The sequence below is a fragment of the Mastigoproctus giganteus genome, chromosome 4 (assembly GCF_048544385.1).
Source record: "Mastigoproctus giganteus isolate SK-2022 chromosome 4, ASM4854438v1, whole genome shotgun sequence".
NCBI lineage: Eukaryota > Metazoa > Arthropoda > Arachnida > Uropygi > Thelyphonidae > Mastigoproctus > Mastigoproctus giganteus.
Genome location: NC_143578.1, coordinates 111297598 through 111325563, shown reverse-complemented (window position 1 = coordinate 111325563; position 27966 = coordinate 111297598). Strand labels below are relative to the sequence as shown.

Sequence of the window (27966 nt, the reverse complement as noted above, 5' to 3'; positions counted from 1 at the left end):
TGGCAGTTGTTGCTAGTATTTTGTGCAACAGCTCCCGACTGCGTAAAATTACCAGAATTTTCAAGGAATTCAGGGATTCTTTTTCCACTTAATATATTACATTGTGGGGGGTGTTATTTAGTAGAGAATAGATTCTGGGGGGATAATATTTTCTTCTTTTTTTTTATTATTATTTTTATTTCTTTAATAATTCATCACGTTAACCTTCCAGACCCACCTCTTTTAACTTTGTATTTCTCAATTAAGTTTCCCCCTTAATTTACCTCCCCTCCACGTTAACACCTGACTTGTATACTGCACAGAAGATCACAGATTCTGGGGGAATAATAGTTCGTGTATGTCTCCTCTGGACTGGCTGAGTATTCAGAATGACTCAATACTACACATGATAAACATATACAAATTTGTTTATTTCACAGTATATACATTAAAGAATTGTATCATACAACATCAATTGGTATAATGTTAATAACTGGCATTATATGTGTGTTAAGATGTAAAATTAATAGCAAATGATATAATATGTCTCTTCGTGTCTTTCTGCTTTTTCTCCTTCTGGTTTAGGTTACATCTCATAACATTATTTTTACTTTCTAACAGTTAAACTTCCCAACTGGAATTACCTCAGTGGGCTTAACACCTCTATGGATATTGTCCTAGATTTATAAATCCCCGCTATAATCTTTCATTAATTTATCCCTTCCAAAATAATTCAATCTTAATATCTTGTAACGTTTCAAGTACATAGAACACCTTTACATCTTAACTTAGAACATACCAGTCTCAAGTACATGTATCTAAATCTTCCTTGCTTTAACTTATCCTTGAGATGAAGTACATACATCTATGAACCCTTTTCTTCCTTCTATACTAATCAATACCAAATCTACTATCAACTAAATAACCATTTTTCTAAAGTCCTTCTCTTCAAATCTACTATCAACTAAATAAACATTTTTCTAAAGTCCTTCTCTTCAAATCTAGCTTAAAATTATTATCTCGTACTTACATATTAACTTAGGGAATCACTCTTTACACTACCTTTTCTCAGTTCAGGGGCGACTCATCATCAACAGCATAGGGCATCATCAGGTTCCAACTGGAATTTTTCATCAGCAAAGTACTGCTGTTCATCTACAGGGATTCTCCTACGTTCAGGAACTCGCTCTTCTTTCCATACGGCTATTAAATAAGTTGCTCCGGCCTGCTTTTTGGGCGTCTGATCAGTTCGACGAAACTGGGAAGCATAATAGGATTATCAGGACTCTTCTTACTGCTTTATTAAGAAGCCTGGCTATGTAGCTCTTCCTTATCTTGCTATACCGAGGCTTTTCGATCCTTTTTTCTCAGCTCCAGCATAGGTGTTTCCATCTTTCAAGGATTATCTCCTTCCTATTTCAACAACTCTTAAACAGCATCTCCCACAACTCATTACTCTGGCCGCTACTTTCTGGCGATTCTCCCGGCACTTCTCGGGATTTCCTTCCCGCCGCACATCACTCAGGCATCTCCACGGGAACTCTCTAAACTTCCAAACTGCCAAAACTCACAACTCTCCCACAAAAAACCTCCCTCACTCCTTTCTTGCATCTGCCTTTTGTTTCAGCCGCTCATTCTATTTTTATCCAATCGTCGTTCGTTCTCCATCATCTCATTATTCTCATTCGCTCTCTCCCACTTCTTCCGTTTTTCTTGGCCCTTCCCTCTCCTGGGGTAACTTCCTGTTTACAAAATTTCCAGCAACTTCGATGAACTACAGGGCGTCTGGAAATTTCTAGATATTTCCTTGTGATCATTCCCGATTCACTTACCGCCATTAGTCCACTCTGTTTTTTCTCTACCGCTCCTTGAAATTAATAAGGGCTCAAGGAGTCGGTCTCTTTCATCTAGCGGCTAGCCATTACCACAGGTGTATGTCGCATCCAGGGTCTCCTTCACCCTCTTAGTTCTTAAAATCTTTCTCTCCACAAGGGGGAGTCGGTTCCCTTGTTCTTTCCTTCCAAAGAACTGCTCACTTTCTGTTTATGCGACCATGAACTGGCCTTGCGGTGCTCCCTTTGTACAAGTGTTCCAGTGCTCCCATTGTCTTGTGTACGGTCCTGCTACCTCCCGTTGTTACGTTAATCCTCCCCTACTTGACTGTATGGTACAGAGCGATCGCAATCTAAGCTGAAAATCATCCTATGTAAATAATATTATTTACTATATACATCTTTTTTCTTGTTATGTTATAATATTTATAACATAACATTCGCTAGGATAAGTGTAAGAATTTTGTTCTTACAACATTACATTAATCTATACATTACAGTAATTTTCCTACTAGTGATATTTATTCAGCCAATGGAAGAAGAGAGATGCGGGTTACGTGGTATTACGCAACAAATACTAAAATACGTAACAGAAGCTTGTTTTACTGTGGTAAAACGAGCTTCTGTTTAAGCGTGGTCACGCGTAATGTTTATCTAACATGATCACGAGGTACCATTCTTGATTTCCATATGTAACGTATTTATGTATTCATAGCAGAGGAAGAGACACGCAGAGTCGAAAGTTTCTGTAAGTATTTTATTTTACTTTATCAAATGAAGCGAGCGCAGCAGGCAGGGGACGAAGTCGCCTAGTATTTTTTTTTTATTAATGTAATGTATAAGTTTCTCATGAGCAAATGGCATACAACACCGTAAAACAAAGACATTTATTATACAAACTATTCATAATTATGCACATGACTGTTATTCATACAATTAAATTATGCATTTCACCTTACATTAAAACAGTTTTTCTTTATACTGAACGTTCCTTTCCTCCTTTTACAAATACATCTCTTACTTTTTATGCTACAGCATTTTAATGCACTTGTCGGCCTCCGTAGCCGAGTGGTCAAGCGCGGGAGTGCAGCAGCATACGCCCTTTGAGTAGACCGGGGTTCAAACCTATGACTGCTAAATACGGTCGATCTGCCAACTCGCACTGGACTAGCGTGACAGATATTGGTCCATTTTCCTCAACATGAATCGTTGAGGAAGCTTCCAACCTGCAGTCGATTAATAATGGCTGCAGTTTATTTTCATGCACTTCAATCATCCTCTAGGCTGTTTCTATTACTTGCTAAATCAAGTACTCTTACAGCACATCACTTTACTAATAAAATATTTCCTTGTTCATATCCTATGAACATTTGATTTATACACATATACATTTCTTCTGAATCACCCTTTTAAGCATTTACTGCCATTAACAGTTATTTCGTTCCACCAATTAACACTTTATCTGAACTATTAACAAAACGGTACAGTCTGTTCTAAAAGGCTCAGTGACTTACATTGAGCACTCTTCCTATAGCATCAGAATTCCTTACATAAGGGTCTTCCTCGCTGACCATCTTCTCGGGGATAGTTCTGGAGCGAACTTTTTCTTCACAGGACAGGAGTACCTTCGGCCATTCCTTCTTTGTCACATAGAATCTGAGCATTTGCATATTTCTTAATTGGACCTCACTTTGCTACACAGGACCGTTCATTCTACAACTTTTCTGCTCACTCCAATCACTCATTCACTTAACCCTTTCTCACCACCATCTATATCACAACTACGTTTCTTCTCTTACACTCCTTTTCTTTGCTCCTTATATACTTCCCTATAATTTACATGTCCTCGCCTAATTTATACAGGCCCAATCCTATGCAGTTTCTTTACCTTGTTTACCAGCACATGGAATCCTTTCACCGCCCCACTCGACCCCCCTACTTTCAAAACTTTTAGAACAAGGACGCTCCGATGCCACTCCCAAAATAACTGAGTGCATCCTCAATCAACTCCATATGACCAACGCGCTCCAGTGCCGATAAAATTATTCATTTTGTCGAATGTAACGATGAATTTTCAAACTAAAATTTGTCGCTTAATACGTTACACTGAATGCTATCAAAGCGTTATCTGTTTGGAAGTTCAATGAAGCGCGATGGGGACCACTGGAAACATTGTTTCCAATGCCCTCAAGTCGATAGATAGTACATCATGACATACAGATGCACCTACCATAACTGAGACGGAATCAGGTGTCTGGTATACTTCAATACCACGAGCGACGATCTGAATCAGTGATCAGTATCCTGTCGTTGCCCTGTACCAGAGAAAACGTGCATTTTACGCATCACGGAGCGTGAACTCATTAATGCAATGAGCTCATTAGTTGAAGCAGATAGTGAGTGCTTTCTTCGACTTGCTTACCCATCATGCTTCGCGTGACCCACAAAGCAAGTGTAGTGCATTTCTCCACAACTACGGGTATAGAACAAACTAAAGTACACCAGTACGTTTCTTTTCACTTCTCTGTCTCGCCTTTATTGTTTATCTCGCGATATAACTCATTACAAATTACTCCAGCCAAACCACGAACTGTTAAACATGCCACTAAATATGGGGAGGGACTCGCAATAGTTGGGTAATCTTCCTCAATAATTAATAGTTCCGATGTCAACAACATACCAAGCACTGTGGCGAGGACGTGATTCAGCGATCTCACTTTCTGGACAATGCAATCAGGATAATTAAATTGGTTTTTTTCTCCACCTTGGTGAGAAGCGATTTGCACACGAATACTGAAGAGATTTTCTCTGGTTTACAAATATCGAGTTATGAATAATTGAGCTCTCCTCCCACTCGCGTGTAACCCGCATCGCATATCCAAGTGGGTAAAATGGAGTTGCAATAAACATATTGAAAGAAAGAGGGAGGGAGAGAATATCGTTATTGCAACATAATTGGTTATTGGACTACTAAACGTGCAAGTATCAGACTGTACATGGCCATTGGCCAATTTACCCACAGGGAAAATTGGCCAATGGTGAATGTAAGGATATGAGGATATGTTTCAGTTATATCAAGCTAAATAAATTAAAATGAGAGAATAAAAAATATATGAAAAGCGAATATAAATGATATAATAATGTTAAATGGTTAACAAAACAAAATGTAGATGTTCACCCTTAAGCAATAAATCATTTACAATAAGCGCTTCGGGTCTCAGTTTTTCAGTTCGCATAGGGGGAACTATGCAAGCGAGCTTGAATCCGAGGAACACCAGCGTTGGGCCGATTTTCTAACCGTTCTGCGCCCATTAGTGACCGATTCTATCCTTCTTGCTGAATTAGTTGGCTCCAGTCATCAATAATCTAGTAAGGGACAAGAGCCATTGAGTAGAGCAGTGACTGACTGCTTTTACGACGGTATCGATTTTCGACATATTAGTGCCCGAATTGCCCTTCGTGCTAGTATAGTGGTTTCGCCACTTTATTATTATTATTAGCTACATGGTGCAAGGAAGGCTGAATTCTGAGTTACCCTGAGAGAGAGAGAGAGAGAGAGAGAGAGAGAGAGAGAGAGAGAGTAGAAGGGAATCACCAAGAAAAATAAGAATGATGATATCTGGGTGTGCCAAGCCCATACTCACCAGATGTGAGCGCCTTATCACTCTTTTGGAGAGGTGCAGGTTCAGTTATGCAGGAATTTTCGAAGTCCTCTTCAGTGGAGGATGCAGTGGAAGTGGGGCAGGATGCTTCTTCAATCTGAAATCTGCTAACTATTGGCTCGCTTTTGTTTTCTTGGCAATCCTGTTAGGAAACGCTTAACTGTATTCTGCTGAGAACAAGGTTCCAGGCAAGGCGAGTCTTTGTGGACAGAGATCAGGACTGCAATTCACTTGTTCTCCCGATTTAAAGGAACCCAAAATCAAAAAGAAACTCCCTTAGTTCCGACCTTGTAGTCCCAGAATTAATTCTTGCACTAGGGTCTCCCTGAACTGTAGGAACAGTCCATAGCTAAGAGATGCATGTGGAGGCTAGTAGCAGCAGTGGGAGCAATCTGTTGAAATGGATTACCGAACGATCATTCAGTTGTTACTATAAGCAATCGAACAAATTATTACGTACGTTTCAGTCGAATTGAAGAACGAAAGAACGCTCTAAGAAATGCTGCTTTAATCGTCGATTTCTTCTACTGTTTCAGAAACAACAAAATAGTTCGATAATTTTTATTCGAATTGTGGGGGTTAGAAAATGAAGAAAAGTCTTTACTTTTTTTTTGTGATTTTATTGAATTTATTATTTAATATTAATATTAAATATTCTTTGTTTTGTTCCCTATTATATACACCCCTACTTACACATCTGACTTTGGATTCACAGGAGAATTCCAGATTCAAGGGAACTTCTCAATTACGTATAATTCCCTTCGGAAAGGCTGAGTGTTCAAGAATGACAAAAACACACATTAATTTATAACATAACATACTTTATTTACATATATATATACAACATGATAAAGTGATCAAAACTCAAGTACATACTAATATTATTCAAATTTGCCTATGTAGCATCAGATATATATGCAATTTAATACATTGGATTTACACTAGAAGGATTATTTCCTTCTACACAACACAATCAATATCCTTACAGAAAACAGCTATAGTTTCTTCTTTCTTCACACATGATCAATAAATACTTAAGAGGTTTAGTTAACACCCTTTCTCCTATATAAATCAAATTCTTACTTTATAAATTGATTTAGGAATTTCACTCTTAACTTCTGATTTAATTAGTGCCCCTTTTGTCTTGGGGAATATAATTTCACAAACTTTCTCTAATCAAGATAAATCGTACATTTGAGATCAATTTCTGGATTAATGCTTGTCCAAAGAATTAGCTACATTCAGAAGGCTATTCTTTCTGTGTATTTCTCTATCCTTCCCTCTCCAAATTATTTCATTTATCAGTTCACTACGTGGAATCGGTCATTTACATAAAAGTAACTTATTTGGCTTGTGCAGGCTGTGTACTGAATTTTTTGGACCTTCTGTGACTGATTCAGTTATATTCCTAAACAATGCTCACTTTTTCAAAGTGACTCGATGACTCAACTTAGTCGAATCAGTCCAGTGACCGATTCGCGCATTATGGCGCGTAAGAGGCATTATGCCTTGCGCCGTAAAGCCCATAAACAAACAGTCCAATGACGAGGCTTACCCATCACTAGCAGGCAGATTAGATTTGTGCATGAACCTTCCACAAGATTGGCTAAGAATCATTGAATTAGTATTAGTAGTGGAAAATGACGCAAGAAAGCTCATACGGGGTCAGCCGAAAAAACTTCCCATTTTGCCTATATCCGTCTTCTTCATCGACCAGAGAACACACCCCATTTACAGACAAAATAAAATATGGGTAGATGTAATCATTTACAGGGGATCCTAATATCATAATTTGTTTTATCCGTCTTCTTCAATTTATTCAAGCTTTCCACAACAACAACAGATGGAAGTTTATTGCAGAAATCAACCAGCCACTGGCTAAAGGCAAACTACTGCACATCCATTCTAAAACCATCCTTCCTTAATTTGAATTTATTCCCCCTTATGTGTATAGTCTAAGCAAGACGAAGAATCAATCAGCATTGGGCAAGCTCAGTGCTGATGGATGGTACGCTACTATGATATATATGTCACTTCGTCACAAACAACAAAAATTATCTGCACTATGACACGTACGCGACATGCTAAAATTTAAGTTTTGCTCAGTCGAAAACAAGTGTTGCACGGACAGATGCCTGGCTCAGACTGATTGCGCGTCCAGTCCAGACAGGAAGTAGTATGACTAAGCTCCAATGGATTCAGTGTTGCTACACAAACTGCATATCAAGTCCAAATTTTCCCAAAATCAAGCAAAAACTCGCTGAAGTGACATGTATAATAATATCAAAGCTAGAGCTAATAATCCATTTTAACAGTCTTATTCGTATTTAGTACATAATATTAGTCGAAATTGACTAATTTTATTACCGAAACATTTTAGCTGTTGACCGGTGTTATCTAATTAACGCCAACCTACGTGATTCGAACTTTCGAGATGCCTATTTTCCACCATTAAAACAATAGAATTCTCCTACCAAGCACTACAGTATAAGTTACGAGATTATTATTATTAGCCATATGGTGCAAGGAAGCCTGAGGCTTTTGCTGCAAAAGTCAAATTTTTTTTTTCTGAATTACCCTGAGAGAGAGAGAGAGAGAGAGAGTGAATGAATGATAATACCAGCTCAGGACCCTGGGTGTGCAAAGCCCATACTCACCAGATGTGAGCCCCTGGGGTTAAATACAATATTCGCGCCAAATAATCGATACAAAGCTAAATTTAAAAATAAACTTATGAACTTGACTAGAACTATAAACTTATTTATTGAATACGATTTAATATGTTTATTAGGTTAATAAAACGAAAATTTTTCAAAAAACTTATCCGTTCTCAGGATTTGTAGGTTTGAGAAGTTATTCGCGTCGAAAATTTCTTCCAGTCATCCTTTGTACTTCACTTTATATGTAAGTCCTTCGCGACAGTATAGTGGTTTCGCCACCTGTCACGCATGTGGTGATGTCTGGCTTCGAGTCATTTTGTAGACTGGAGGAATATTTCAAAGCGTCTTCAATCGGTGTTATAGTTAGCAGATCTGAGAAGGAAGGTCTCTGTGAGTTTTTCAGCCCGTGACACGTTTATACAGACATAATACACACACAGTGCAATATGGTCTAAGTCGCAGATGCTCCTCAAACCCTACAACAACTTTATATAAATAAATATTTATTTACTGAAAATACAGCAAGCCCATCACGGCACTAGGCTAGGATCATTCATTAATACAACGGACGAAAATCCATTGGTATTTGAGCAGGACGAAAAAGAAACAAAAAAATCGATGGTTCTCGGCATGACTTATTTTAAAGTTATCATTTATTAAAATAATAGCATCTTCAAAGTTGCAGTTCGAGGAGTACCTTGCTCTTAAACATGCCGACTAAATAAAAATCAAGTAGCCTAAACGATTGTGGCTATTAAGAAGGCTGGTCATTATCTGATATATTTTGTACGGGGAAATAATTTTATTTTTACTGACTGTAAGATACTTCTCTGTGTATGCAAGATATACTTGGACAAAAATGACTACAAAGCATATACCATGTAAAACTAAAACAAATAATACAGACTATAAATGACTAGAAAAATAAATTACTGTAACATGACTACCGAAATCCGCTCGTATGTATTGGGTTCCAATTGGTGTCGGATTAAGAGGAATAAGTTTTCCCTCCTAAGAACACGATTTTCACTCAAAACTTAACTTTTAAAGTTAGCATCATTTGAATTTTGTAAATTACTACAGAGGATCAATTTATCAAAAGGGGAATGAATCTATGGGACTTCGTTGTGTATTTAGTTTTATTCTCTGCTGATACAAAATTTGTTTTTATATGATTTGGATGCAACCTTGAGCGGTGCTATCATAAATTGGTGTACGGATCTATATTCCAACTTAAAATACAAGAATATTTCCCACTGTTGCATATTTTTTAATTGAGTTTATTCTGTACATAAACTTTTTTTTTATCCTCGCGTACTTTAAAAAAATGTGACCCAGTTGTTGCACGTGGTGTGAAAGAACAAGTATTGGCGTGCAATGGTCATCTGGGAATATAAACATCTTATTTGCATTATTAAATATAAGCGTAGTTTTGATTTCGGCATAAATGAATTTTCCATTCAAACTATTTATTTTATCTGCAGATATAAGTTCAAATGACACTCAATAGAAATGTAATTGTTTTTTTGTTTTCAGATGAGACGGCCTCTTCATCTGACCAGGAAAGTACCACTTTAGCTCCCACCGAAAGTCCCCTGTCATTTGCTGTTGATTCCGAAGTGTCCACGGAGAATCCAGATGACCAATCAACTTCGTCCGTCCAGTCTTCATCTATGGTCAATGCTGATACTGAACTTAGTGCCACCATGTCCAATGAATTCACTCCACCAGATACCACTTCTTCATCCTTGGGTTCTTCAACCCCGTTAGCAAAAACCACGACTGAAGATCCATCCACGACCATACAGGTAGTGCCTTCAACAACTACCACTACCACAGACTCCACAACAACTACGACTACGAGTACAACTAGTAGCACTACAACAACAACTACTACTACTATACCTAACCCCACTACTATGGATAGCACCACTACAACCACAAAGCAGCGAACATCGACTTCTCAATTAGTTTATACGACAGAGCCTGCAACGGTGACCCAACCTGGCATAACAGAACTGACCACACAGCACACCACCATCAGCCACATCACGACATCAAACAACAGTCAGATAAGTAAGTACTTTTCATATTTTTAGAATGTTGTTCTTCTGCATACATGAATTTTCAAAATCAGAGGAGTCTGAATCATTGAACCGTGCCGCACGTTTAATCTCTGTATTGTTGAAACACCAAGTTCAAACCAACATCTTATTCATCGTATGTTTATGAGCAGAATTGCTTTTTTTTATTGGATGTTCGAACATATTTCAGGAACCATGCAAAGTAATGGAAAAGTGGATATTGAATGACTGTACCGAGTTTAAATGTAAATTTATTTATTTATAATGAAATGAAATTTTATATGGTATTAAGGGAACCAGCTTTTTTTATATATATATTTTTTCGAGGTATAAAAATTTCTAATTACAATAAAGACCCATTAATTTGGACTAATAAGGAAGAGTAGTAATCAAAATTACGGAATATAAAGATATGCAAATGTTTTAATTTTTTTATTATATTTTATTAATTACGTTTTATTTGTATAAAACAGAGCTGCAATGCTCAACATATTTTCCCTACAAATATTAAATTAAATTTTAATATTATTACGTAATTAGGTATGTAACCGACGAACAAACTATAAACTGTTTCCATCAGGAATTCACATTTCGCTGTAAACGTGTTACGTACCAAGTATTGCGAGAAGTTTTAGTTTAATCAACTCAGTACATTCAAAGAGTGTGCCAAAAGAAAATTATTGGGAATCCGTGGTCTGTTTTATCGTGAAATATCTAAAATGCATAGAGCACTTTTCTTGTCCAATGGTGGAGTTTAGGTGAGTCTCAATACTAAATTTCAGGGACAATAAACTTGCATAGAAGAACGATTATATAATATTAAAAAAAAAAAAAAAAAGTTCTTGGATGGGTGGATCTCTATCTGTACGACTGCTACCTCCTCAGTCCACCTCTACCAAAATGGATGCAGACTTGGTGCTCTTGGATGTTGTTTCAATTACAATTTCTTAAACCCAATTCAGATTCAAGAAAATCGTAATTTAAATTTATTCGATGTACGGCGAATAGAACGTAAAACCATTTCCTGGTGGGAGGAGTGGAACAAGAATACATGGGCCCTGGGGCCAGGAAACATTGTGGGATGACCGTTAATTAGGATAATCAAAAGCACTTGATTATCCTAATTAATGGGTCATTCTCCTCCGTTTTAAACTTCTACGTATAACCCCAATTCCAGTAGGTTTGATTGTTATTGTAAGACGTAAGAAAAATTTATTAATCAATGGGTTATTAATGTTGTTTTGGAATAGCAATCGATCATCATGTTACTTTCTAAACACCAACTCTAGTTATCAACTGATTTATTAGAAACTAATGTAAAATAATTGACTTCAAAGTGCCCTTGATTAGACCGGGGTTCGAGCCCGTGACCACCAAATACGGAAGATGCGGAAAGGTCAGGGAATGACCACCGCATATTCCCGGAGCAATATGGCCTTAGTTGCTAATGCTCCTAAAAACCAAATAACAAACAGACTTCAAAATGCTTTGAGTGGCTTAATAAAGGACTTTTATGGCTCCGAGAGTAAATCTCTACCTGTGAACCCTTAATTCTGGAAAATTAAAAAACCGTATATACCAGGGCACATTTTTCATTCCGAATGTATGCTATTTTAGCCAGAGCCCATTTGAAGGAGGAGCTCTGAAATTTGCTTGTTATAATTTACTTATATATTCGAGAATTTTTTTCACACTACTCTTACTTTCAAACCACTACTTGTACAATATTGTTTCTATGGAAAAATGTGTTCAGAACAATTGACTTAACAAACTTTTGGGACTGTGACCCACTCGAAATGTAATGAACTGTTATAGCCAAGCTGAAATAATTTCTCAAAAATCCAAGACTCATTGAGAAATTTCCTAGCAAAGGTTTGGTATATATATTTTTTTTTTTGACAGGAAGAGGAAACTGAGCTGAGTTTCGGATATACGATTGAACTCCTAATGATGATTTAACCATTTGAGAAGTGTAAATACGCTATCACAAATACGACATGTAGTAACAAAGTTCATAGACTGGTGCAATAAAAAGAAAGAACACAAAGTGAAGGAGCTCAAAAATGATTTTTTTTTTTATCCCAAGTAATCACCAGCTGACTGAATGCACTTATCACTGTTCTAAACGTTTCTGAAAAGAGTCGGCTTTCAAAGAGATTCAATTCGACTTTTGCGTTCTTTTTTATGCCCTCAACATCCTGAAATATTTCCTTTGAGGGCAGTTTTCGCCTTGGGAAAAAGGAAGAAATATGCCAGTGCTACATTGGAAGAGTAGGATGGATGGCTGATCTGTAAAATGCCATGTTTCTTCAGAAATGCCTTCACAAGAAATGCAGAATGGGTGGGCATCGACACTATTGTGCAACAAAAACCAGCTGCCTTTCTCTTGAAACTGCGCTCTCATCCGGGAAATGTTCTTCAATTGTCTTTCAAGCACCTGAACGTAGAATGCAGCATTGACTCTTCCCCTTTAGGTACAAATTCCTTGTGAATCACACCGTTTGTCGATAAAGGTACTGCATTGTATTGATCCTGGACTTCTGTAAAAGAAACTTTCCAGACCTTGGTGCTGATTTTGAAGCTTTGTCTCTGGGTTATACTGAAACACCCAACTCATTTAGAGTGACAATACAGTTGAAGACGTTAAGACTTGTCTTGGCAATTCTGCACGAAGTCCTCATGTAATGACACCGTTCGTTTGTTCTGCTCATCCGTGAGGCTGTGCAGCACAAATTTTGCACAAACCTTCCATATCCAGTTCAACAGTCGTAATTCTGAGAGTCAAATGTTGATCTTTTGCAATTTTGTCATTTTGAGAGATTGATGGATGCCCTCTTGGGTCATCGCAAACATCCTCATGTCGTCTTTGAACCGCTCGTACCTTTCAAACGTACTGGTACGATTTAATGTTTCTTCACCATAAAGTTTTAACACTTCATGTTTCTTTTGCAGATGTTCTCAGTGTAAAGCAACTTTGATATTAGTCCATTGCAGAATCATGACACAGAACATTAACGCTACTGATGAAACTGGTTCTACTTGCAGTCCGATGAGTGAGTATATGACTCTGATGAGTATAATAACCAAATGTACAGAGAAATAGAGCGGGCCAGTAAATCAGTGTCTTATAATGGAGGTTTTTAATTTCCCAGATATTGACTGAAATTTGTGGATTGCACACTTACACACTAGCAAGGCTTTTGTGGATTTATTGGATGATTGTTTTCTACAGCAGCATGTTCGGGAGGAAACTATAGGGAGTAATACCATGGATCCGATTCAGTAGTGATTCTTCATGCATTAAGAATCTGCAGATAAAGGAACCACTAGGTGGCAGTGATCACAGTGTGCTGAAGTGGGATTTACTCAAAGAGGTAACTACCATCAGGGGTAAAGGGAAGGGTTTTTGCTTTCGTAAAGGTGACTACGGTGGTCTGAGACAGTATTTAAATTCTATACAGTGGGACCAACTGATGATGTTACCAACAGCAAATTCAAAATGGGAAGCATTCAAAGAATTAATCATGGAAGTTACTAGCCTTTTCATAATAAATAAGAAATATTCTTCAGGGTTTAGGCCTAAATGGATGTCAGATGAACTATTCAGTCACGTGGCAGAGAGGAAAAATGCATGGGATACAAATAAATTAACAGGCAACACGGAAGCCTATGATAGATATAAGCTGGTCTCTAACCAAGCCACAAAGGGGGTGGGGCATGCAAAGGCTCATTACGAGAAATCTTTGGAAAATGATGCAAAGAAAAAAACCAAAGTTCTTTACTTATGTAAACTCTAGGAGGATGGGGATGAATTAGATTGGTTCAACTGTTGATGATCCTGTTCAGGTAGCTAACAAACTAAATGAGTATTTTGCATTTACATTCACACATGAGGAGTTATTCAGGGAGAGGAATGCCAGAGGTGAATTAAACTCTGGTAGTGAGCTAGATGATTTTGTAATAATTGAGAGCAAAGTGAAGGAGAAATTGTTGGAGATAAACATAAGAAAGGCACATGGGGTGGATGGGATCTATCCAGTTATACAAAGAGGCAGCAAATGAAGTAAGCAAACCATTAGCCATAATTATGAGAGCTTCCTTGGACTCAGGAGAGCTACGCATGGACTGGAGATGTGCAAATGGGACCCAAATTCACAAATGAGGATCAAAGGATGACACAAGTAATTACAGATCTGTTAGTTTAACTTGTTCCTAGAAATTAATGGAGGCACTGCAGGATCATCTAGACAAGACTTTAGTATAGTTCAGACACAGCATGGGTTTGTTGAGTGGGAAGTCTTGTCTGACAAATTTGATGAAATATTATGGTGTGGTCATAAAGGAACTGGATGCAAAGAATTTTGATATCACATATTTGGATCTTAGAAAGGCTTTTGATACTGCTGCACAAATTGGAGCAATGTGGCATTGGAGGCAAATTGCTGCTATGAATAAAGGGATGGTTGAGTGGGAGAAGACAGAGGGTGGAAATCAACGGACGCTACTCTTCGTGGACTAATGTTATTAGTGGAGTCCCCCAAGGTTCAGTGTTGGGTCCATTGTTGTTTTCTGTATTTATTAACGATGGTATCAGGCTTAATGTCCAAGTTTGCAGATGATACAAAGGTCGGCAGGATTGTTAATAACACTAATGAGAATACGCTGCTGCAACAGGATCTAGAAAAGTTGAGCGGATGGGCTGAGAGATGGCAACTGAAGTTTAACATTGACAAATGTAAAGTATTGCATATGGGAAGCAGTAACCCCAGTGTTACGTATCAACTGTGTATCAGTGTACTACTACTACACTGATAGTGGTCGAAATTAAAATTACCTGGGGGTAATTGTGCAGGCAGATATGAAGTTTTCTGAGCAGTGCAGATAGTCTGCAAGAGTAGCTCATGGTGCCTTGTCTTCTAGCAGGGATAAGGAGGTGATTATCCCCTTGTATAAGGCAATAGTCAGGCCACACCTTGAGTACTATATACAGGTCTGGAGGCCTAATTTTAAGAAGGATGTAGAGCTACTGGAACGAGTACAGAGATGGGCAAAAAGATTAGTGAATGGAACAAAGGATTGCTCTTACAAAGAAAGGCTTTGGTTTTGCAAATTGCAGTGTCTGGAGACTAGACACCAGCGAGGTGATCTGATAGAGGTGTATAAAGCCTTGAATGGTTTGAGCATGCTCAATGCTGACAGGATTCTTCCTCTTGCTCAGAATAATCGCCTGAGAGGGCATAAATTTAAATTGAGGAAAGACAGTTGTAGGATAGATGTGCAGAAGATTGCCTTTAGCTAGCAGGTGGTTGATTGCTGGAACAAACTTCCATCTGTCGTAGAAGTTGATAGCTTAAATAGATTTAAGGCAGAACTAGACAAACATTTGGAGCGAGTGGATAGGTGAAATGAGGTTTTTTTTTTTGGCTGATGCTATATAAGCTTGCTTTCTTGCATCATGTGCCATTGCTAATTGCTAATCTGTCACTCTACTTACCAATCACTGTACGACCATCTGTTGAAGAAAGTTTGAACTTCAACAGAACACTTTATTTTCAAACTCATTGAACATTATTGCCACACCTTGTATGTCTATGGCCGTGTAACTGTTGGCCTCGCTGTTGATAGAATAAAAATAATTTTAGCAATGATTCTCTCTGCTCCTGAATCCTAAACTTTAATTCGCTTGGTGAGTCTGAGGTCACTGTTCTGCTGTTATTTGGTTTTTTTAGCATTAGCAACTAAGGCCATATTGCTCGTGGGATATGCGGTGGTCTTTTGCTGACCTTTCCACATTCTCCGTATTTGGTGGTCACGGGCTCGAACCCCAGTCTAATCAAGAAGCGTGTGCTACGCACTGCTACTCCTGCCCACCTGGCTATGGAGGAGCCTCACTGTTCTGCCATTAGCTGGTGGTTGGGTATGATGCTTTCATAATCAATTTGATCTGCATACCTCTCATATTTGAACTCTGCGTGGTTAGCACAGTGGCATCGTCCTTCTCACACCAGGTGGAAAAGTCCCCGGTTTGAATCCTCAATGATGCGAGGAACTTTTGCAGGCTTTTTTCACTTCCTAGCTGAGTTAGCTGGTCTCAGACATAGATAACATGGTTTCCCCTCCCCACCCCAGGAAACTCTGGTTTCCTGGGGTGGGGAGGGGAAAACGAAAAGGTCGCCGTAGCCTAGTGGTCAGGCGCGCGGGTGCATAAGTACATGGCCCCAGGTGCCAAGCGATTTTGTGATCAAGTGTCTTTGCCAGTGAATTTGCGCTCTCTTGAATAAATAAAATCGTCTTCTTTATTTACAGCGTTACACTAACAATCAATTAAATAAGCTTCAGTAAAGAAATCACTTTACTTGAACAGGAGGAAAAGTAGCCTTCTTTCTTTTTTTCTTTTATTTTGCATTACTACTAACCCACTACCGCTTGGTCACAAAGGTGGCACTGCTCCTGCCTCCACGTGGCGGGGCCGGTAACTTGGAGGGGAAAAGATCTCCCTTCCAGGGCGAAATGGAGCAAGAAGTCCGTAAAACCCAGAAAAACACTGGGTGCATAGAAGAAACCTTGACAAGGCAACAACAAGAGGAGTCTAGTTCTGTCGCAGCAAAACGTCAAAAGACTGACGTAGGCAGAATCCGAACTCCAACCTTCTTGATTATTCATTCAACTGAAGAACAACCAGTTGGAAAGCTCTCTCCATTTCTGGTGCAGAAATGCCTAGAAAGCACAATAGGAACTCCAAAGACAGTTCGTCGTCTAAGATCAGGTGACCTACTAGTTGAAGTTGCCACTGCTCGACAGGCTGAGCAACTACAAAAACTGAAAACTTTTGGTGGAACTTCTATCACCGTTTCACCCCACATTTCCCTGAACACGTCAAGAGGTGTCATCACCGAATGGGACCTCATGAACGTGTCAGACGAAGAACTAAAACAAGAATTACACGACCAAGGAATCATTAATGTCAGACGAATTATGACAAAGAAAGATGGCATACTAGTTCCTACACGGAACATAATACTTACTTTTGACAATCCCAAGTCACCAACAGTGATAAAAGCAGGCTACCCTAACTGCCGAGTTAAACCGTACATCCCGAACCCATTACGCTGCTATAAATGCCAGAAATTTGGGCACTCACAGACAGTCTGCAGAGGAGTAGCTGCCTGTGCCACGTGTGGATCCATTGAACACATTAGTACTGACTGCACAGCCACAAGACCAATCTGTCTGAACTGTAAAGAGGCACACCCAGCATATTCCAAAGAGTGTTCCCTTTGGCAGGGTGAAAAAAAGATACAGCGGTACAAAACCGAACATAACGTAACCTACCAAGAGGCCAAAAAATCCCTACCGGTTCCAAATACTAATAAGCCCACTTATGCACAAATAACCACAAAACACATATCAATTTCTACCCAAACGGAAGTAACTATACCACCAAGTAAATCACTAGCTGAATGGGCAAGGTCATTGTTGTCCCCAGTACCAACGCCCCAAACGAAAAACAAACAAAGCAACGCCATAAATACGCCAATCTCAGTACAACCTGATGCCATTCAACAGAATACCACAGTATCTACTACTCCTGACTCAAACCAAACAGAATACATGGACTCAGAAGACAATTTGAATCACGACGAACAGGTTCTAGAACTGTTCTCCAATGAGGATATGGATACAGGGAAACCTTATTTCCCAAAGAAGGGGAAAGGTAAACTTGACCGAGGCAAATCTTCTGTCCCTCGAAAAGAAGTCGAGGGTTCCACTAAACCCAAATAATGCTTACTTTCTTACAGTGGAACTGCAGAGGCTATCGCAGTAACTTGTCCGACATCCAAGATCTTCTTTCACAATATGACCCTATTGCCTTTTGCTTACAGGAAACCAATCTGACACCAAATATAAATGTTTCCCTTCGGAAATACATAATACATCGTCAAGATCGTGTTGCACAAAATTCGAACAATCCTGCCCATGGAGGAGTAGCACTGATCATCAACGCCCAGATACCCTCAAAGCCACTCCTGCTAAAAACAAACCTTGAGGCAGTTGCTGCACGAGTCAATATTAACTTTGATTTAACCATAGTCTCACTATACTTGCCACCTAACCAAAATATAAGCTATGCCGATTTAGAAGAATTAGTAATACAACTTCCCAAACCCTACTGTATCTTAGGAGACCTCAACAGTCACCATCCGCTGTGGGGAAACCACAATCTGGACAAGCGTGGACAAATCATTGAAAAATTACTCGATCAACAGAATCTGATAACCCTCAATAATGGGGCTCACACCTATACACATCTTCCGACAGGATCTACATCAGTATTGATGTCTCTCTGTGCACAGCAACCACATATCCTCTATTTGGATGGACTATTCACAGCAATTCGCTGGGCAGCGATCATTATCCTGTGATATGTCGCATTAACACAAGCATTCCCCACCTTTCTTATCGGATCCCCAAATGGAACTTTTCAAAAGCTGAATGGGATGTGTACAAGCAGCTAGCAATACTAGAAGAAAACCAGATCCAACAAACATCCATAAACCTGGCAGTAGAATACATATCTAATCAAATACTGCAGGCAGCAGACAAAGCAATTCCAAAACAATCCACAAAAATATCTGCCAAATCAAAAGTGTGGTGGAATGATGAATGTAATGCAGCTAAAAAACAGAAGAACAAAGCATGGAACGTCTTCAGGAAGTTCCCAACAACAGAAAACCTCATCCGCTTTAAACAGGCAAGAATAAGGGCAAAACGAGTCAGTCAGACTAGCAGAAGGGAAGCATGGAGACGCTTCGCATCCACAATTACAAGCACGACAAAAACTCAAACAATGTGGGCAAAAATACAGCGGATGTGGGCAAAACACCCACGTGTCAACTGTCCCATGCTCACTGTCAATGGCCAAGATATCACAAAACCTGAGGATATCGCAAACACCCTGGGTAAAGCTTTCATGAATATATCAGCCGCAACATCATACTCGCAATATTTTCAGGCACACAAAGCACAAGCTGAAAAAAAAACGTATAAATTTTGAATCAGCATCAATTTCTGCGTACAATCTCCCTTTCACAATGTCAGAGTTGCATCATGCTCTATCGTCTACTAAACTCAGTGCAGCAGGGCCAGATGGAATCCACTACATCATGATAGCAAAACTCACCGAACCGGCTCTCAAGACTCTGTTACTCCTCTATAACAGAATATTCAAAGAAAACACGTTCCCCGACAAATGGCATCATGCGTACATTCTGGCTTTTCCAAAAACCAGACAAAGACCCTACAAATCCGCAACATTATCGACCTATTGCACTCACTAGCTGTATGAGCAAGGTCATGGAAAAAATGGTTAGCGCCCGACTAACCTGGTTTCTAGCTCAAATGATCTCCTAAATCCTCTGTAATGTGGTTTCCGGGAAGGTAGATCCACTCTTGACCTTTTGATCAAGACAGAAATAAACATTCGGGATGCCTTCGTCCGAAAAGAACAGCTTGCAGTGGTCTTCTTTGACATCGAAAAAGCCTTTGACACTTCTTGGAGATATGGTATTATGCGAACCCTATATGATCTGGGATTTCGCGGACACCTACCACAGTTTATCAGAAACTTCCTGCATTGCCGCTCATTTCAAGTTAGAGTTCACAACCACTTATCTTCAAAATTCATCCAGGAAGAAGGAGTACCACAAGGGTCAGTGCTAAGTGCTACTCTCTTTAGTATAATAATGAATTCAATAACACACGACCTACCACAAACGATATCCACTACCCTGTACGCTGATGACTTCAGTATCGCCTGCCATTCGCCTAACATTCGAATGATAGAAAGGCAGTTGCAATGTGCTATGAACAAAATAGCTAAATGATCTCAAAACAATGGTTTTCGTCTCTCACACCAAAAAACAGTTGGGATACACTTCTGTAGAAAGCGTAACCTACACCAACTTCCGGAACTTAGACTAGAAAATCAGGTCATACCAGTGGTCCCTAGTGTCCGCTTTCTGGGTGTGATATTCGACCAAAAACTCACTTTCCTTGATTATATAAAAACGCTCCGGACTAACTGTCTTAAAAAGCTTAACATTTTAAGAGTTCTATCGGGCAAACGTGGGGAGCTGACCGTTACACGCTGCTACATCTCTACCGTGCACTAATACGGTCACGTCTGGATTATGGTTCTGTCGTATATAGCTCTGCTAGACCAAGCGCTTTACGTTGGCTTGATCCCGTACACCACAGCGCTCTTCGTCTTGCACTGGGAGCGTACCGCACATCACCGGTTCAGGGCCTATATACCGAAGCGCATGAAACACCCTTACAGCCATGGAGACAAATGCTTTTATTAAATTATGCCGCAAAACTCAAAGGGCATCCAAACCACCCCACTTGGAATGGTGTATTCTATCCTAAATGGGAAAACCTTTATAGAGCTTACCCATCAATAAACCCGCCAACTGGGATACGTCTTCGCTCACTACAAGTTGACTGGAAAATTGACCTGAGTAAGATACAGCCTACTGCCTCTCATGCAGTCCAGCCATGGATGTATCATATACCGCCGTGTGACTTTTCACTCACAGCCTGGGGAAAACACACCATGTCCCAACAGAACTTGCTACAAATACATGCCACACTGAGAACCCAGCACGGCCCGTACACACCGATCTACTCAGATGGATCTAAAACTGAAAAGCATGTTGGTGCAGCAGCAGTATTTCCTAACATCACTTTGTCCAAAAAACTCCCCACTGAATGTAACAGCTATACTGCAGAACTCTGTGCTATCCACATAGCCTTAAACTACACACTCTCAAGAACTAGACTGCACAGAGTTATTTATACCGACTCCATTAGTGCTATCCAAGCTATACAACACAATACAAAAAATGATAACACCTTACTTAGACAGATCTGGAATACTCTGACCAAGTTAAACCAGAAGAAACAACAGGTTCTCTTATGTTGGATCCCTGGTCACGTTGGCATTTCTGGAAACGAACAGGCCGACCTAGCTGCCAAAACTGCTACCGATCCTATAGACCAATCCTTCACTACACCTATATCTGACTATAAGTACATTATAAATAAGCAATGCCTTGAACTATGGCAACATATCTGGCAGAATCAAGCCAACAATAAGCTACTTGGCATAAAAAAATATCTAAAACCATGGAGATCTAGTATCCGTGAGAACCGACATGAAGAAGTCGTATTAGCCCGATTAAGGATAGGCCACACACACCTGACACATCTTTATTTGCTGGCAGCCACTGTCCCACCACTGTGTACAAACTGCAACACTCAGCTGACTGTCCACCATCTACTTATTGATTGTCCCAAGTACAGCATTCAGCGACAAGCTATGTTTATCTCATTTCCCACGACGAACACCTCTCTCAGCATTTCTGATATACTAGGAGACACCACATGTGACCAAAATTTTTGATTTCCTCAAACATATAAAATATACAACACAATATAAACTTGTATAGCATCTATTCAGACGCAATTCAAGATTTAACATCACCATAGTTAGGCGCATTATGGCCTTTGCTGTCCTTGCGTCGTAAAGCCCCCAAAACAACAACAGCATAAGTACACGTGCCTTGAGTAACCGGGGTTCAATCCCGTGACTGCTGAATACGGTGCTGTTTCTTGTATTCTGCCATCTTGTGAACTCCCCTGACCGTTTGGTCGTCCCGGAGTATAAATATAAAATTTAATTTAATTTAAATCGACCAGAGAACACACAATTAATGAACACAATATACCTGGGTAGTTGAATTAATATTCCGGGTGACCCTAGAGTGACATATCGTTTCCCTTTCATATTTGTATAGCATTGAGCTGTTAGAAATGGAAGGGGTTTGCCTACACTTTGGATATACAGGGGTATGACCAGACTCGAGATTTTATCATTTGCCTTATCTAAATGAACTTTATTCTTTAGTTTATTGAGAAGTTTGGTGGGGACCACATGTTAAATCACCGATAATCGCATGGGTAACATTTATTGTAGAATTCAAGTTGTTATGCATATTTTAAATATTTTATTGATGTAATTGATATTTTGATAGCTTTTGTTTGGAATAGTGTTTGATATTTTGCTTCTGATGCTTGATGAAGTCGAAGCCTCCCTGCATTGTGCCAAGTGCCTTTAGGCAAAGCACATCATTCTGTTCTGCTCATTCCATTTAAACTGTATAACATAAAAGGCTATAGTGTAGTTATAGTTTTAGTCTCCACAAAACAAACTGTGTTTAATCTAATGAGTGTCTTTCAGATGGCAGTTCCAGTCCGGAGAATAAATTTGTACAGAAGAGCTGCCAGATTAACAAGTCAGCACTAGTCTGTAATGTAGAAATCCAATGTATTGGAGAAGGAGAAATTGACTGTCAGCCTTTAGGTAAGTTGTTCTATACTAGGTGACTAGCTATTAAGTTGAGTTGAAATAAGTGATAATGACTTTCTTGTATTCACTGGGAAGAGGCTGAAGTACAGGGTGGCCATAATTAAAGTATCCCTATTCAGAGCTCTCTGTAGCCCTAAATAGGGATACTTTAATAAGCGGAATGCCACCAAAATGAGTGAGTAAACTATTCAAGGCATGGGGAGAAGGATCCCATGAAAAAAAAAATAGTTTAAAAATCTGCCGATAGAGGATAATATGGCGCTGTACAAGACGATAGACATGACAAAGTGATGTTTATCTTTTTTTTTTTTTTTTGTGCTTTGCAAAAAAAAAAAAAAAAAAGCAGAAACTGAACTAAACTGCCAGAGGAAATGGTTTCACAGTTTACTCCCGATGGTCGCTGATGGTGGAGTTGGTTTTCGATGTGATTACAATTGTTCTGGACCAGAAATTGCATTCGCTGATGGTGGAGTTGGTTTTTCGATGTGATTACAATTGTTCTGGACCAGAAATTGCATTCGATGCATGGTCTGCTCGACTGCAGAATGCAACATCTCTGGAGTAATGTTCCGCACATGCTGCTTTACCTTGTCCTTTAAGACAGCCAGGTTAGGAACACTTCCTCGATAGACATTGGCCTTGAGGTAACCCCACAGCCAAAAATCGCACGGTGTAAGGTCAGGCGAACGAGGTGGCCATGCAATGGGAATCAAATGACTAATGACTCTTTCTGCAGTAAAATGATGCTGGAGAAACTACTGTACTGGTCGTGCGATATGAAGAGGAGCCCAATCTTGCATAAAAATTGTCTCATAAAGGCATCCTCTTTGCTGCAGTTGAAGAATAATGAAACTGCACAGCATGTGATATTTGTGCTGTTATGGAACAGGTGGCTGCAATTCCTCGAAAAAGTATGGCTCTAGGATGAAATTTGAAGTCACACCACACCGCATGCTCTTCCACAAATCGCATTGCACTCACTGATTTTCAGTGAGTGCAATGCGATTTGTTGAATAGCATGCGGTGCTTCTGAAGCCCATATTTAGAAGTTTGAGTGTTGACAGTCTCATCTCCTCAAAGAATGTTCCATGGCCAAGCATTGTTCACTTCCATTCTGGCCAAAAATGTTGGAGCAAATGCATTTCGTTTTTCAGGATCATCTCTTTGCAACTGCTGCTGCTGGCAACCGATCTTGTGTAATAGTAGATTAATTTCCAAAGAATTTTCCACACAGGGGAATATGGGGCATCCAATTGCCTCGCTACTCCCTGTGAGTTGCTACTATTTCCAGCAACTGTATTCATGGATCGGTCGACAATAGCCGTTGCAACTTTCTCAGCTTCCTGAGGTGAAACAGGCTTCCTTCCTCTTCCAGGCTTAACAACAAAGGACCCAGTTTCCTCAAATTTGTTAATCATCCTTCTAACTACCGCAGCTGATAAAGAACCATGACGTAAATTGGGCCTTGAGGTTGTCACAGACATTCTCTCAGATATGCCAGACAAGCTGTACTTGCTACCTAGGAGTCTAAAACGCTGATGGAACTGATATTCGGGTGACACTCAAGTCAAGTAGACCCAATTTCGGCCAAATCCTCTGCTTGCACCTTCATGATGGTAGGACTGTTAGTAATCCTGGGTATAACTTCCATGCACAAGTACATGGTGGGTGACCACACAGGTGTGAAGCAATGTGAGTAGGGGTAGAGGTGTGGCGCCCACACCACATAGAGGAACGCCGCCCCTCTATGTTACCAGGCTGTACTAGGTGGGAGATGACCCATCAACCAGTGCAATACCGCCACTTTACTTATTTGAGGCTTGAAGTGGTGGAACCCATGTTTAGTCTCTAGAGCTAAGTTCCGGTCAACCCTTCCCTATCTCTTCCATCATGCAGTATGATTGATGACTTTTGAGGTTATGATGAACATCGTGTTGAGATCCAATATTCCTTACATTTCGAGGGTACAGCTCTAAAACGGTGTTCCCAGGTCGGCAGCTAGTTAGTACACTGGACCAACCTATTGGTAACTCTCTAGGAGGCTTCCGGATCAGCTAGTGTATAATCTTACTACCTCTACTCTGCCAGATAGTGACTGGAGGGAGTCCGAGTAGTGTGTATGTGGGGAGCATTGCCGAGGCCACGTTATGTCAAGGATCTGGGTATATTCTTACCACGTGTACGCCATATCCATAAATTTCATTACTCCATACAGCATGTCCTACCCACTTTTTCTTAGTATTGAATACACCATGAATTGTCAAACTAATAGAGCAAGCTTATCTGCGAAAAGATCTAAACCTCCCAAGCACTTCCTAATTCATTTCACAAATATACGTATTCTCAATTCTAATCTCAACGATGTTAATTTCCACTTGCAGTCTATCAAACCCCATATACGTTTTCTGACAAAATCTCAGTTATCGGTTGATTCAACTACTGCTCATCTCTATTGCCCAAACTATTTGCTGTATGATTCCTTTCACCTCAAAGGTGGTGCTTGTGCATATGTCCGTTCTGATATTCCCTGTCAGAGACTTGGCAATTTGGAATCTCCTCTCTTTGATCTTCTCTGGCTTAAAATCTCTCTACCTCATTGTGTCAAATTCATCTATTGTCTCCACCGTTCTCCCAACTCCACTAATCACTTGGACCTCTTTGACTTCCTCTCTTTGCAACTTGACTTTCTCCAGTCCAACTTTCCTAACAGTGAGGTAATTTTCCTTGGTGATTTTAATGTTCACAACTCCGGCTGGCGCCTCCGTAGCCAGGTGGGAAGGAGCAGCAGTGCATAGCACATGCTTCTTGATTAGACCGGGGTTCGAGCCCATCACCACCAAATACGGAGTATGTGGAAAGGTCAGGCAATGACCACTGCATATCCCGGAGCAATATGGCCTTAGTTGCTAATGCCCCTAAAAACCAAATAACAAACAAACAACTCCGGCTGACTTCGGTTTTCTAGTCACACCGACCCAGCTGGTCGAGATGCTGAGGCATTTGCAATTACTAATGACCTTGCACAGATTGTTCATTTACCTACAAGAATACCGGACAATCTTAATCATACAGCCAATACGCTTAATCTTTTTCTCACAAACAACCGTTCTAAGTACACGGTCGAAGTGAGAGGTCCTTTAGGCACTTCAGATCACAACTTGGTGATTCTGTTCTCAAATGGAACCTTTATCTCATGGCTATTCCCAACCTCGTGTTGTTTGGCATTACAAGAATGCAAAATGAGATGACCTGCGAGACTTCTTTTCCTTTGTCGGATTACTGTTTCAAAACTTCTGATGTCAACGTTTGCTCAGATCGTGTCAATGAAATTATTCTTGCAGGAATGGAATCCTTTATCGCATAGTCCCCTTTAAAATCTTGTTCTTTATCTGAACCTTGGTTTTCCAATAAATCCACTAAGGCTGTTCAAGAGAAGAATGTTGCATATTGTAATTGGCTTGTTTCTGATTCTTCAGTTTCATTTTCTGCCTTCACCAAAGCTTGCAACATTGTAAAGCAGTTATTAATCAGTCCAAACTAGAGTTTTAACAGGCTAAGAGTAGAAAACTTGCTTCTTGCCCTAATGGTAGCCGAGCATTCTGGTCTCTTGCCAAAGCTATTGGCCGCAACCTTTGCCCATCTCTGCTCCCACCTCTGTCCAAACCAGATGGTTCTGTTGTCGCTTCAGCCAAGGATAAAGCTGACCTGCTAGCATCCCATTTTTATTCCAACTCATTTATTAATGATCATGGTAAAACACCTCCCACCATTCAATGCCTCCTGTGGTCTTCCGTCAAAAGGATATCAGAAGGATTTTGACGAATCTTGATGCTAAAAAAGCTCCAGGTCCTGATGGTATTTCTCCACTTGTTCTCAAAACATGTGCTCCTGAACTTACTCCTATTCTTTGTCGCCTTTTTTCACTTTCTTATTCCAAAGATGTTTTTCCTTCTGCTTGGAAATTTGCTCATATCCAGCCAGTTCCTAAAAAGGGTGACAAATCGCTCCCATCCAATTATCGTCCCATTGAAATTACTTCTACTCTTTCTAAAGTAATGGAGAAATCAATTAACCGCCAACTCTTAAACTACCTAGAAACCTTCTGTCTGATCAACGATCGTCAGTATGGATTCCGTCAGTGTCGATTCACTGGTGATATTCTTGATTATGTTACCCATTTATGGACTAATTCAATGGAAAGGTTCGGTGAAACACAAGTAGTTGCTCTTGACATCTCAAAGGCTTTCGATCGTGTTTGGCATAAAGGTCTTCTAAACAAGCTTCCATCTTATGGTTTGCCAACTGTTTTTAGTAAATGGTTATCCAGTTTTCTGTGTGATCGCTCACTGAGGGTGATGGTAGATGGCTCTCTGTCTTCTAACTTCTTCACTAATGCCGGTGTTCCCCAAGGTTCAGTTCTTTTCCGAACTCTTTTCCTCTTGTATATTAATGACCTTCCATTGACCCCTCAACGTTGGCACCTGTACGTGGTGAGGGGACCTCCCAGTGATGCTGCTGGACTTCCAGACTAGCATCACTGGGATCCAACGCCGACAGCCCAGGTTCCAGGCTTACATCAATGGAATCCGTCATGTTTGCCGTGCGCTGCGACCCGTGGAAATTCGGAAAGGGGGATCCTGGTGGTTGAGGGGCCCAGCTTCAATACACCACTTTGGCCCCTGCTTCGACAAGACGGGTGGTCCTGGAAGACCCGGCTAGGATCAATCGGCTAGTAGGCTCGCCTGTGAGGGTCAACCATGTCAATGCCACGCCCCTACCCTCATGGTCCGAGGGACAGGATTCAGGCTGGCGGCGGTGCGGGTATAGTGTCTGGGTAGCCCTGGCGTCCCACTCCCGAGCGCATTTATTGCATGCCGGGTAGTGGGCATCCCTTTGGGCTCCGTGGTGGGTGGGGAGCCCGGCCACTGAACAATTAAAAAAACTCTATGAATCCTGATAAACTCATTTCTTCAGGGGCCCCAACCCGGTCCCTATCTGCAAACATAGACGAAGACCCAGATAGTACTATTAGTACAAAGAGGCAGCGAACAGAAGTACTATCAGGGCCTGTTCCAAGGTTTCTAATTATGCACTCAACCGGTGAAAAACCGATTGGTAAAATGTCGCCCTTTTTTATTCAAAAACGGTTAGATGGTTTAGCAGGTTCTCCCAAATCAGTTAAGAGGCTCCGTTCTGGAGACCTCTTAATTGAAACTAAAAATGACAGGCAATCCGAACATCTACTCCGAACAACATCAATCGGAGGAATACCTATAACAGTGACACCACACAGAACACTCAATTCATCGAGAGGTGTTA

At 40.2% G+C, this 27966-nt stretch overlaps 1 protein-coding gene across 1 annotated transcript in view; it reads left to right on the top strand.

Moving 5' to 3' along the window:
• The window catches only part of LOC150086992 (uncharacterized), a 99941-nt gene that overhangs the window by 19523 nt on the left and 52452 nt on the right, over positions 1 to 27966 (top strand). The window contains exons 2-3 of the mRNA XM_090371732.1: positions 9670 to 10209; positions 22519 to 22641. Coding sequence (XP_090227858.1) covers positions 9670 to 10209; positions 22519 to 22641 — 663 coding nt within the window. The remainder of the gene's footprint in view (positions 1 to 9669; positions 10210 to 22518; positions 22642 to 27966) is intronic.